General features: G+C 35.2%; 1 protein-coding gene across 4 annotated transcripts in view; it reads right to left on the bottom strand.

The window, feature by feature from the left end:
• The window catches only part of trappc8 (trafficking protein particle complex subunit 8), a 58,180-nt gene that overhangs the window by 40,264 nt on the left and 5,718 nt on the right, over window positions 1-12,198 (bottom strand). The window contains exons 2-6 of one of the 4 annotated variants that reach the window (XM_058757040.1): window positions 11,199-11,393; window positions 5,456-5,539; window positions 2,412-2,501; window positions 1,759-1,933; window positions 329-482 (exon numbers count right to left, since the gene is read on the bottom strand). In XM_058757040.1, coding sequence (XP_058613023.1) covers window positions 329-482; window positions 1,759-1,933; window positions 2,412-2,501; window positions 5,456-5,539; window positions 11,199-11,393 — 698 coding nt within the window. Of the gene's footprint in view, window positions 1-328; window positions 483-1,758; window positions 1,934-2,411; window positions 2,502-5,455; window positions 5,540-10,183; window positions 10,232-11,198; window positions 11,394-12,198 lie in introns of those variants that run through there. The other 3 variants (XM_058757041.1, XM_058757043.1, XM_058757042.1) reach the window with 3 other exon arrangements.

Here is a 12,198-nt window from a genome sequence, read left to right as displayed (position 1 = left end):
CTGACTAAAGTTTGAGAATAATATTTCATAATATTTGGTAAATTAACAAATTTTATTGACCACAGTGGAAGAACACTATAAAAATGTATATTATAATGTGTAATATTATTTTAGAATTAGATGTGATTTCTTCCACCATGGTCTATAATTTTTAATTTATTAAAAAATTAAATATTGCATTACATGTACACTCTGGATTTGCAAGGTTTACGTTATCAAAACTCAATTTTTGGCCACAATAAGCTGCTATATGGACCAGACCTTCTGACGATAATCAGAAGTTTATGAGTTGTATGTTCAGAGCCTGAAGTGAATTTGTGGCACTCACAGGGTTGTGTATGCTCGTCTTGTGTAAGTACTGACTCCAGGGGTCCGGCATCTGTTCATCCGCACCAGTGCTACCACTCCTGGAGTTTATCTTCAGCAGATAGCAGCCCTGAGTACCATACCGCTGTTTCATTTCCTCGTACACAGAGTCCGCTCTGAGAGACACAGAGACAGACATCAATACTTGTTCTATACCATCATAAATATATATATGACAGCCTAATCTTTCTCCCCACAGTCAGCTTATCTTCTATTCATCAGACCTCGAGGCTGCAGGCAGCTCACGATTACCGTGACTGGCAACTTATCTACATGAGAACTCTCTGAGGAGGAAGTGGAAAGGAAAGCAAGCTTTCCTGTCAGTCAGATGATGTCAAAAATTAATATTCATAGAAAAACGCTTTGCAAATGCAGTTCATGTTGCTTTTAAGATTAATTTTTATTCTACTCATAATACTTTCTCTAATTAAATCTAAGCAATTACAAAGGAGAAGCAGAAATGTTTTCTCCGGACATCACTTAAGCTTTAATCCCTGAGGCAGTGTTGGATACATGCTTCCAGTGTTAATCAACTCTGCTCGTTTAATTGCAGTTGGAATATCAAAAGCTTTGAACTGCATTCACTAGGTGCTGGACATTTATTCCAGACATCAGCTACATTCCAAAAGCGGTTTAATTAATAATTATTTTCCAGTGAAATTAACGATGATGAATCGTGAGAGAATGCATGCGCACAATCACGTAGTAGCTCTATGCAAATGAACACAAATAAAAGTAATTAAAGAACAAACAGTTATCAAGTTATAAAAAGTTCAAGTCCATCCCCTGTTGTCCTCTCACATAAACATTTTATGGATAAAGGACTTGAAGCCAGAAGCAATGGTTTAAAATGAAAAACGTCTTAATTATCGATTTATTTCAAACACACAGCTTTTTATCTTCTTTCACAAGATATTATCGATAGACTGAAGTTGTGTTAACTGTTTGGACTCTCATTCTGACGGCACCCATTCACAGCAGAGCATCCATATTGGTGAGCAAGTGATGCAATGCTAAAGTTCCAGAATTTTCTTGTTAAGAAATAAAAAAAAGTCAATAATTTTCCAAGCATTGCACTTCTTAAAATTGATCTCCTTTTTAGTGTTTATGTTTTTAGTGACTCATCCCCACAATTTGTTTTTCAAATGAACTCACTGGAGGGGAAGATTTAGAGTGAATAATGACTTCAAATTAAGACTTAGAATACAGTTCTATGGACTATTTTTATGGTACATGAGGCTGATTAAATAATGACAGCATTCACATTTTTGGGTGAACTATCCCTTTTACCATTATGTGTGACTGTTTGACTGTGTAAAAGTTTGCAAAAGAAAAAATAACCAAGGAAACAAGCAACACAGGTATAAGAGAACACTTAAGACACACACACACCTCTGCTCGTCTCCTTCACTGATATCATGGAGCAGGACATAATATTTGAGCGTGTTGGGGATGAACCATTTGGGATTAGTGTATTCCCCACTGTGCTGGATTCGGTGCTGTTCCTGTGACAGCTTGAGAAACTGCTCTGTCGGCACTGCCTCACGGGACGACACCACCAACATACCTGCAGCCGAGTTCAGGAGATCTCACAGAGAACAGATAAACAAAACTGAGACTTGCAGAAAAGGGTGCTAAACTGTGCTATACATCTTTTTTTTTTTTTTTAAACCAATTAAAATCAAAATCTAGCCAGACTGGGAAAAAAGATTGGATTTTTTATATCGTTACCAAGCGTGATAAACTACCCTTCAAAAGTTTGGGGTAAGTTATCATATTAGAATGATGTGAAATGTAATAATGCTTCACAGTATTAATTTTTTTTTAGTTTTGATCAAATAAATGCAAAGTTGGTCATCAACAGACAGAGCAAATTATAATTTATAATTGCCATTTTATTAAATCATTTACTATAAACTATACTTCATGACATTTTATAGCGGTCTTAGCTGAACGTTATATATGGTTCAAATTTCAATGCGTCAAAAAATACAAGCATAAAAAGAAATGAGGTAGAGTTATTAGCAAAGAATCTGGAAGGATACAGGCCAGGTAGTGGTTGAGGAACTCGTGCTCTGATGCTGGCATGGACTGCAGGAAGTTCTCCCGATAGGTTTCAAACCATGGTGTTGTTGCTGTAAGATGAACACAAAGAAATATTGTCTTGTTCAGAAACAAGATTATTACCGGCCGCATGACCAGCCCTCCAGGCGGAAGAGGAGAGAAGCACATTATGAAAGCCAAGACGAATAGAAAACCCCCCAAGAAATGCGATATTCACCGGAAGAAATTATAACAGATCACATTTTTACAGCAAGACTATTTTACAGCAATATAACAGACATAAAATTAAAGAATGTTTAAATCCAACAATCTAATACTTTCCCAATTGTTTATTTAAATGTAAATACAGTTTTCAAAAAAAAAAAAAAAAAAAAAGTGGCACATAAATGTTATTTATCCTGCAAATATAAAGCAATAAAGTCCAAGGTCACATGGTTTGTTGTTTATTGTTTACAGTGTAGTGATGTATGAAGCATTGCTCACACTGAAGACAAACCAAGTAGCTTCCTGTTGGTTTACGAAGCAACGTGAACCGGTTGTAAAATCTTCTGGCGAAATTCCTGTGTGGATTCTTATTGAAATGACTAGATTTGTATCTCAGAAATTCGCACCTTAAATCATTTTGAACACTTAATGACCTAATTAGCATTCAACCCTTTTTTTTTCTTCTTTTTTTTTTTTAAGAGAAACAGGATGTTCAAAACAGGTTGAAACATTAGTATTCATGATAAATTTTCCACTTTTAATTCTATTCAGCAATAACAGGAAGATGAGGATGCACTGATTTTTATGCTCCAGCTTCATTAGCGGAGTTCCTTGACATTTCTTCTCAATCGATGGCCCCCTCAGAATCATTCATGACAATAAGCACACGGTATGATGCACTTCACGTTCAATTCTTTATCTGAATCTTTACAGAGAGGGTAGAGCTTGTACACCATAACCAAACCATATCACTTTCATTAAAATCAATGAAGCGCACCACTTGCTTGCAGTGGCGCTGATGATTACTATTGCAACATTCTAGTGAGAAGAAATCGGCTAATTAATATACTTTTTCTTTAACTTTTATTTGTGCTTTAAAGCATAACTTTTTTTTGGTCCAAGGTCCTAAAAAGGTCCAAAGTCTGGCCTATGACAACATGTGTACCATGTACCATATTAATGTTTCATACAGACTTCATTCAGATACATTGCAAAGATCATTTTATTTAAAACAACCATCATTGTTCGTAAACTTGTACACTGTAATTAATATGTTTTATGTAGGAGGGACAATTAAATATTTAGTTGAACTTTACCTGTTAATACTGTTTTTGGATATTGAATACTGCAATTAGCATACCCCCTGCAGTAATCCTGTTAAAGCTGCTAATTATTTTTAATAATAATTACAATTATTACTTTGAAGTAGCCTCTATAATTCACAATATGAAGTGATTAAGCATATCTAAAAAAAAAAAAAAAAAAAAAAAAAAGTGTCTGATCGATGTCTCAAGAACATAAACTTAAAACCAAATATATACAGTTTCTACTCAGACAACCTACCAGGCATTTTTGAAAAAGTGTTTTGCATATCCTAAATAAATACATAGTAAACAAAAAAATCCAAACATTTAAATATTCAACTAATTTTTTACTCAACAGACCATCAGTGTACCAATACAGTGTTTAAAAAGTGTAATGTTTATATCGTATGCTACAGAAAAACCTATTAATTGTTTAACTGCTAGATATCTTTCCATATACAGTGAAAAATGTGGTTTAAATTGGTTTAATACTGCATTATATGTCACTTCACTCTAAAATACAGTCACATTTATGGTTTTTGGAAGTAAAAACTTTGAGTTACCATAAACTTAATGTTGAAAACAGTAAAAGGACATTACCAGAAGTCACTGGATGACATAAAACGTATGAATGTAGTTTGCTTATTTTTATTGTCATCAGTAATATGCATCAAGGTGTTTTGTGTTATATTTTATATTATTTAGTTAATGTTTATTGCATTATTTGTGTTTATGACCCTGTGCACAACTACAGACTCACTGCTGTGATTGTACGCAAGGGTTCTGCAACTAAATAACAGCTTTTAATCTTTTATATCTGCCTTATGTTCAACTGCCCCAATACTTATGCTCACGTCAATGAGTGGAATGAACTCTAAAAGTGCTGTTCTTTTTATTTGGTAAAACATGTATGTGTTGAAACAGCTAATAATAAAATGTCACATTCTGTAGTTTTGTCTCATATTAATCTTTTCATCTGTATTTGCAAATGTCTTGACTCCAAAGCCAACAGACCAATTTTGTCTTCACTGTTCCAATATTTTGGAGGGCACTGTATACGAGTATTGGCCTCGCACAGGCACAAATATGCCAACCATAATACTGGAAACATTGTTACAGTATTTTTCAGAATTTCTGACTACCACAGTTGTTTTTAACTGTAAATTTAACAGAAAGAAACCAATATTTCACATTAAATCAAACTGATGAACTGCATTAACATTTATTCTTATTGAATTCAGAAAAAGCACATGTAAAGTCAATCTCTACTTCACAGCAAAAGGAATGATGGATCTACAGAGGAAAAGAAACTAGACTATAAAGTGAGACGCACACTGACTGAATGGGTAAAATGACTCATTGGACTAAAATCTCACAAATAAACTGAACCCAAACATTTCTGAAACAAAAAATTACACTTAAATTTCAGTCAAAACTGATTGTCAATTGGAACACTAACTATGTGGATGTACAGTAACAGAAGAGATCGCCAATCCATTATTTGACAAAGCTATGAACACGTCTACTGAGAGTTTCAGCACAATGAGTCTCAAACACACACAATGCTAAAGAACCACCACCAACATCCTGAAAAAGCGGAGGAAGCTGGATTGGAAAGAGGAAAGGAGATTTAGTGACAGTTCTGCTACGGAGCGAGCCGGGCCGGGAAATGACGTGGAGAAGGCGACTGAGGAAAGCCCTCTCACGCACACCCAGCAGGGGAAGGAAGGGAATACCTGTGTAGTACTTGGACGAGCTCAGCTGGGTGAGTGTTTCTTTCCAGTCAGAGTACCAGGGAACGCTCGCTTTGACCGTGCGGTCTGAGAGGAGAAGAGACAGGCAGTCTGGTTAAAGCTTACTGACAGGAATCACAGAAGCGTAACGCATCCAAAACCAAAACACAACCCACCCCAAACCCTGCAGATGCACCTGTGATCAGCACAGACACAATTTCAATACCAATTGCTCTTTGTGTTTGTAAAAATGGCCTGTTTATTTTAGATACTGATAGTAGTAATGCTTTTCTACAATCATACCAGGAGCTAAAATACATCATAAGATCAATTAAGTCCAATGAAGAGTTCTCTCAGAAATAAAAACTTGCTGAAATTGTACTCACCCTCAGGCCACTGTAGAACAGTTTGTTTCTGTATCAGAACAAATTTGGAGAAATTTAGCATTACATCACTTGCTCTCCAATGGATCCTCTGCAGTGAATGGGTGCCGTCAGAATGAGAGTCCAAACGGCTGATAAAAACATCACAATAATCCACATGACTCCAGTCCATCAATGTATTGTGAAGCGAAAAGCTGTGTGTTTGTAATAAACAAATCCATCATAAAAGGCATTTTAATTTTAAACCGTAACTTCTGGCCAAAAATATAAGTCTGTAATCCATTATAACACTTCCTCCAGTGAAAAAGTCCACCCTCTCACATCAAAACCCACAGACATATCGGTTTAAAACTGTTCTGGATGGTTCTTGGTTGTAAATACTCAATCCATGCATATTTCTCTCCTGATTCAGACAATACGTAAGCAACGGTTTGAAGTTTAAAAAATCTTAATGATGAATTTGTTTATTACAAACATCAATTCACAAGATGTTAACTGACAGACCAGAGTCATGTGGATTACTTGTGGATTATTGTGAGGTTTTTATTAGCTGTTTGGATTCTCATTCTGACGGCACCCATTCACTGCAGAGGATCCATTGGTGAGCAAGTGATGTAATGCTAAATTTATCAAAATCCGTTCAGATGAAGAAACAAGCTCATCTACATCTTGGTCGGCCAAAGTGTGAGCAGATTTTCAACAAATTTTCATCTTTGGGTGAACTATTTCTTTGCTTTTTATTTTCTGTGAAATATCCCTTTAACAAAAGTGAACTTCGACAATGTGCTAAACTGAGCTCGCACTGCAGATCCAGAAAGCAAATGAGCACTGTTCTAAAATCCAGCGTCTCCCGCTGTGTGAAAAGGCAATCTACTAAATGTAGGATAATGAAGTAGACTCAAAAATTACATATAATGAAAAAACATTGTAACATACTTCGCCTTTGAGATATACATAAAACACAAACTTCTGGTTGGTTCTAGCAGAAGCAGAAGAAAAAAATAATGGGGTTGGATGTTTCTGGAGAAGTCTATTGGTCAGGGTGAGTACAGCAGACACACAGCAATCCAATGCTTTAAAATCAATAGGGATGCACCGATACCACTTTTTCCAGTACTCGCCCGATACCGATACTTTTATTTTTGGTACTTGTCGATACAGAGTACCGATACCGATATTTTCATTGCATTTGTCAATTTTTAAATATTGGGTACAGAAACCAAAAGAGTATGTATAATGTTAGTTGGTTAACTTAATTTATCAAATAGATACAGTCAAACCTGACCAACTAATACTAACCTATTCTATCTATTTAAAAAAATAAAATTAAAAAACACCTAGCTACATGTACTGTGCTGGGCTAACTGAGACTTGTCATGGCACTTGGATACTGCTACACTCTCGATGGTCTGATTGCTTCTATTGTTCTCATATTGTACATCGCTTTGGATAAAAGTGTCCGCTAAATGATTAAATGTAAATGTAAACCAAAATTTATTCAGACACCTTCAACACTTCTCACATTATCACAGTTTATTTGCTGTAGTTTATGGTAGTAAAATATGACAAGAACTCAGAGTTAAACTGTGTCAGAACAAATTCAGCTCGATAATATCAGATAACTTTGATAGAAAGGTATGTGATGGATTACAATCAACCAAAATTATTCAGACAGCTGTTAGTATGACAATTTTTACACAACTATCAATACTTTGTCAGGCAACCCTTAGTCTTAATGACAGCCTGGAGTCTCCTGGGCATGCTGTAAACCAGGAGCATGCAAACCTGAACTTCAGTTTTGTTTTTTTCCCAGACTCGGTCTGAATAATTTTTGGTTCCAAATTTGTATCAATTTTATTGGTAGTCCACTGTATGAAGAACTTTTGGATATAATATATCACAGTTTACTTTATTTTGCTATCCTCACTTACATAAATGAACTATAGTGTCCTGCACCCACTAGTAAAAAATATCAAAAATTATATTTGGTCTCTGAATAATTTTTGGTTTGACTGTATATCCTTCGGTTATTTTCACACTTAATTATGTATAAATATGTAAAATGTATTTTACAAGTTTTTGTTACTTTCATTGTTAATTTTTTTTTTTTGCTCTATGGTACATCATCTTTAATTCAATTGATTTGGGGCTGCTAAAATCACGCGTTTTGCTGTAATAATGCAGGGAACCACTCGTTATAAATCTCCTAACTGTGATATTTTCAGAAATAGATGTCGCATTTTCTTTGCTTTTCTTTCTAATGCAGAAACACTCATGAAGCAAGCGAAACATGCACAACGCGCGCACGTATTTGTACTGGTGCAGAATGAGAGGGACAGAACAGCCTAGCGCATTTCACACAGGCTGCTAGTTTCACTTTTGCCAGAAACTCATGTATGCTTAAGGTTGAAAATAAATTATTTATTTTATAGTGAATGCCCCTATAAATTGTCTTATATTTACGATTCAGTTTTAATCCAAGTGATGCATGCTATGTGAGCGAACATCAATAAAGATCACAGAAGTGCACGCGTGCTCTATCTCTCTCTCCCTCCCTACCGTTAAGTAACTTGTGCATTGTTTTGCTTACTTGTTTTTGACATATCCGACCGAACTACAAACGTTCCAGTGATGTCTGTGAGAAAAGTATATTCACTCGACAAGCTCGTGCATCTGTGCCGGCGGCCGCTCAATCCACTCAGCGCTTTGCTTTTCAGTTCGCGCACATCAGCTATAAAGGCATTAATACTGAATGTTTAACATTATTCATTGCATACATCTGCTTCGTAGACATCCTTAATCTCTAATAACTCCATTCTGCTGCATGTTGTCCTGTTTCTTTGTCTGAATGTGGCACTTATCACATGCTGTGAGGTATCGGCGCTTGGTATCGGGGCATTTTAACGAGTACAAGTACGAGTACAGGAGCTCAGTATAGGGCCCGATACCCGATACCAGTATCGGTGCATCCCTAAAAATCAACATGAAAGACCATTCACAACCCCTCCTCCTTCCATAAAGTGACACACTTCTTAGGGAAACAGAATGCTGTATGATAAATTTAGAGTGCAATGTCCTTATTGTTTCGTTCTGAATGTATTGAATTGTGAAAAGCAATCAGAGCCATGAAAGTGAGCTTGCAGATTGTGCATGGGATGATAATTTTGTTTAAGGAATCAGGCTTTATTTAAGTGTCTTCCTGCTGGGAACTGGAATAATAGCTTAGATATGGAGGCTAAAGGTAAAGTTCACTTTCAAAAGCATCTTTACAAACTGAAAAGTTAACTGTTTCCCCCCACATGTATTATTATTTTTGTTACATTACTTCATTCTGCATGTAAATCTGTAAAATTTTAGAGAGGATGCTTTACCAAGCCGAAAGCAATGCCTAATAGCTACTTGGCTATTGGTTAACCTTAATTTACCCACCATCGGTCCTAGATGACATCACCCAGAAAAGTCATTTCAGAGCTGGAAGATGTTATTTTTATTAACATTTTGAATGATGTGCACTGATAAATAATGTGCAATATAGTGCTGATATTGTTCACTAAAAATGAATTAAAAGTTTATTAAAATAAGAGTTTTTATTACTTGAAAAAGTTGATGTAAAATAAAATATAAAAATTACATGAAAAAATATAATCTTAAACGAAAATTTTAAATTTCGTCTTGGCTACTAACTGAAGTAACATTACTAAAACTGAATTTGAAAAGTTACTAAAACTTAAACTAAAATTAAAATGAAAAGTAAGATAAAAAGCTATAATAAAGCTTCCTCAAAATATAAAATTAAATATTATAATTATTTAATATTATTATAATTAATTTATTCATTCATAATATAAATAACATTTTAACAGTACACATACTAAAATAACTGACACAATAAGAACAGGAATATGTATTGTGCATTTAAGTACGTAGGAACAGTTTTGATTTCATGTTGAATTTAAAGCATAGAGTTTTGAGACCTTAGCTTTGTAGTCAAACCAACCAACCATGAAATTCACATATACAAGTATGCTAGCGCTGATGTTTGTTGCATCTTGACTCTGTTCTCATACTCAGGTGCAATATGTTCATTCAGTTAAAAGGAGGATGCTGCAGGTGTAGAGTGGTGTGTTAGTGTCTAAATTTCAGGGGTTTGTTGTTAGGCCCACCCAAGTGAAGGGTGCAGCAAAGGGACCACGTGGGGGACAGACTCTACTGGGTGCCTATGTTCTGAGAAGGGACCAAACACATCACGCCCATTATTCAAAGGGTTAACAGCACAGCATAGCACACGTGTGTGACCTGGCATACACACACCAGAGGAAAACATGTGTATGAGGCTCAGAGCTCTTACCAAGAATTCATCCACAGGAGAAGTTGGAGAATTGGGTGGGGGGGGGGAAGAAAAATTGAGAAATTAAAAAAAAAAAAAAAAAAAAAAAGATCAGAAACGATAAAACAAATGTGTACTGCAAACCAAACCCTTTAATTTCATGGACAATTACAACATTTAATTCTCATTTTTCCCCTCAAGGGCTCTGCTGCCCTCATCAGGCGCTGACATGAGACTACTATGCAATGAGTCTCATTCAAAAATAAAATAAAAATAAAATAAAAAATGTTGATATTAAAAATGTACTAATAACTTTCATAAAATGTTTACAAGCCCCCCGCAGAACCTATAATTATCATTTTTTCTTAGAATGAGATCATAACATTTTTCTGTCCAGAAGAAGCTACACAACATTTTTGTATCTTCATATTCCTTTTCTAAAATGTTTACACCCCCCCTGCAGAATCTAATTATTAGTCTTTTTTTTTTCTTTTTCTTTTTTTATAGAGAGCTCAAACCCTTTTTCTGTCCAGAAGAAGCTACTCAACATTTTATTTTATTTTTTTGTAATTTTCTTATTCCTTTTCTACAATGAACAGTATAAAATCCAGATGTATCCCATTTTCTAAAGGTCTTCCATTACTTTGGAAATTAGAACTATTATTTATCTGCACATCATATCACTGTACATGGTGATATATATTGCCACCATAATACTGTGATTGCTTATATTGCCCACCCATTGGTAGCATGCATGTAAATCCATAGACAAAACAGCTTATGTCATGAAGGCTTACTGAATACTGCTAATTAATAGTCACATACTTCATAAAAATGATCAACATTTTAGAGATTCTGCAAGGGCTACGTCAACGTATGCTGCATAAGGAAGCAATCTCTCAGTTCCCATTTTTGTTCACTTCAGGCCGTTTCCACTTTCCTACTTTAAAATGTGGCAGTCATAATACATAATCAGGTCCTCTACGGATTTTCTCTGGTGAAGTCAAAGTGAACAAAAGTCTTTGCAAGCACTTACCGCTGATGTTGAGGTCGTAGTCTCCAGCCGTGATGACGTTGGCGGGCGACCCTTCAGGAGGCTGGCAGACAGAGACCGCCTGGCTCAGGAGTCTGTGCATCTCTGGGGTCTGTGGAGGCCGTGTGTTGATCCCAGTCACGCTGATCCGGAGGCCCTTCACCACAACCACCTGGTTATTGGGGTCACGCAGGTGACCTACAGTACAGCAACAGGAGAAAAAAAATAATGGTGCTGCTAATTGCACATAATGTAATAAGTATTCATAATGTAATAATTTTCTCAAAACGTAATAAAATCTTGAGCTCATAATGTAATAATTTTTAAATGTAATAATTTTTCACATAATGTAACAGGTTATTGTATGATACATTTATCACATTATGAACACACTGTGGCAACTTATGTAATCACAGTTCATAAGGTAATACCAGCACATAATTTAAATTGATGTTTACAATATTATAATTATCTTTCAATATAACAAATTTGACCACAAAGCATAATAATAGCTTTATGTAAAATAAGCTATAACATTAAAAGAAAATTAGGCTACATTGTGAACTTTTATTGTGAAGAAATATTAAATTTAACTCATGCTCCGTGCTGCTGTTGCCTGAGGCAGATAATGCAACCTACTACATTAGACTTTGGAAACTTTTTTTTTTCCTTTTCAAATTTGTTCATAAAAACGAACATGCCTTCAATGCCTTAATTTTGAAACAATTAAAATATATTTATATGTAACCACTGTCGTTGTCATCATGCCACGGACATTACTTGAGAAGTTAAAAGTAAATATGTAAGAAAACTGCGCTTTCAAGGGAGTGCATTTAATGCATGGCCAAAGTAAGAGCATAATCTTGTGTTTAAAACATGAAAAGTAAGTAACATTCCATATTAAATCTATACGGAAAGCATCGTGTCACACCCAGTTTAGGGAGCTAAACTAAAAAAAAAAAAAAAAAAAGGCAACTCAAAAAAATAAAAACAAAATAAATAA

Source organism: Onychostoma macrolepis, chromosome 20 (genome assembly GCF_012432095.1).
Source record: "Onychostoma macrolepis isolate SWU-2019 chromosome 20, ASM1243209v1, whole genome shotgun sequence".
NCBI lineage: Eukaryota > Metazoa > Chordata > Actinopteri > Cypriniformes > Cyprinidae > Onychostoma > Onychostoma macrolepis.
Note: the sequence above shows the minus strand (reverse complement) of the source record. Positions and strands in the feature narration are given on the sequence as shown.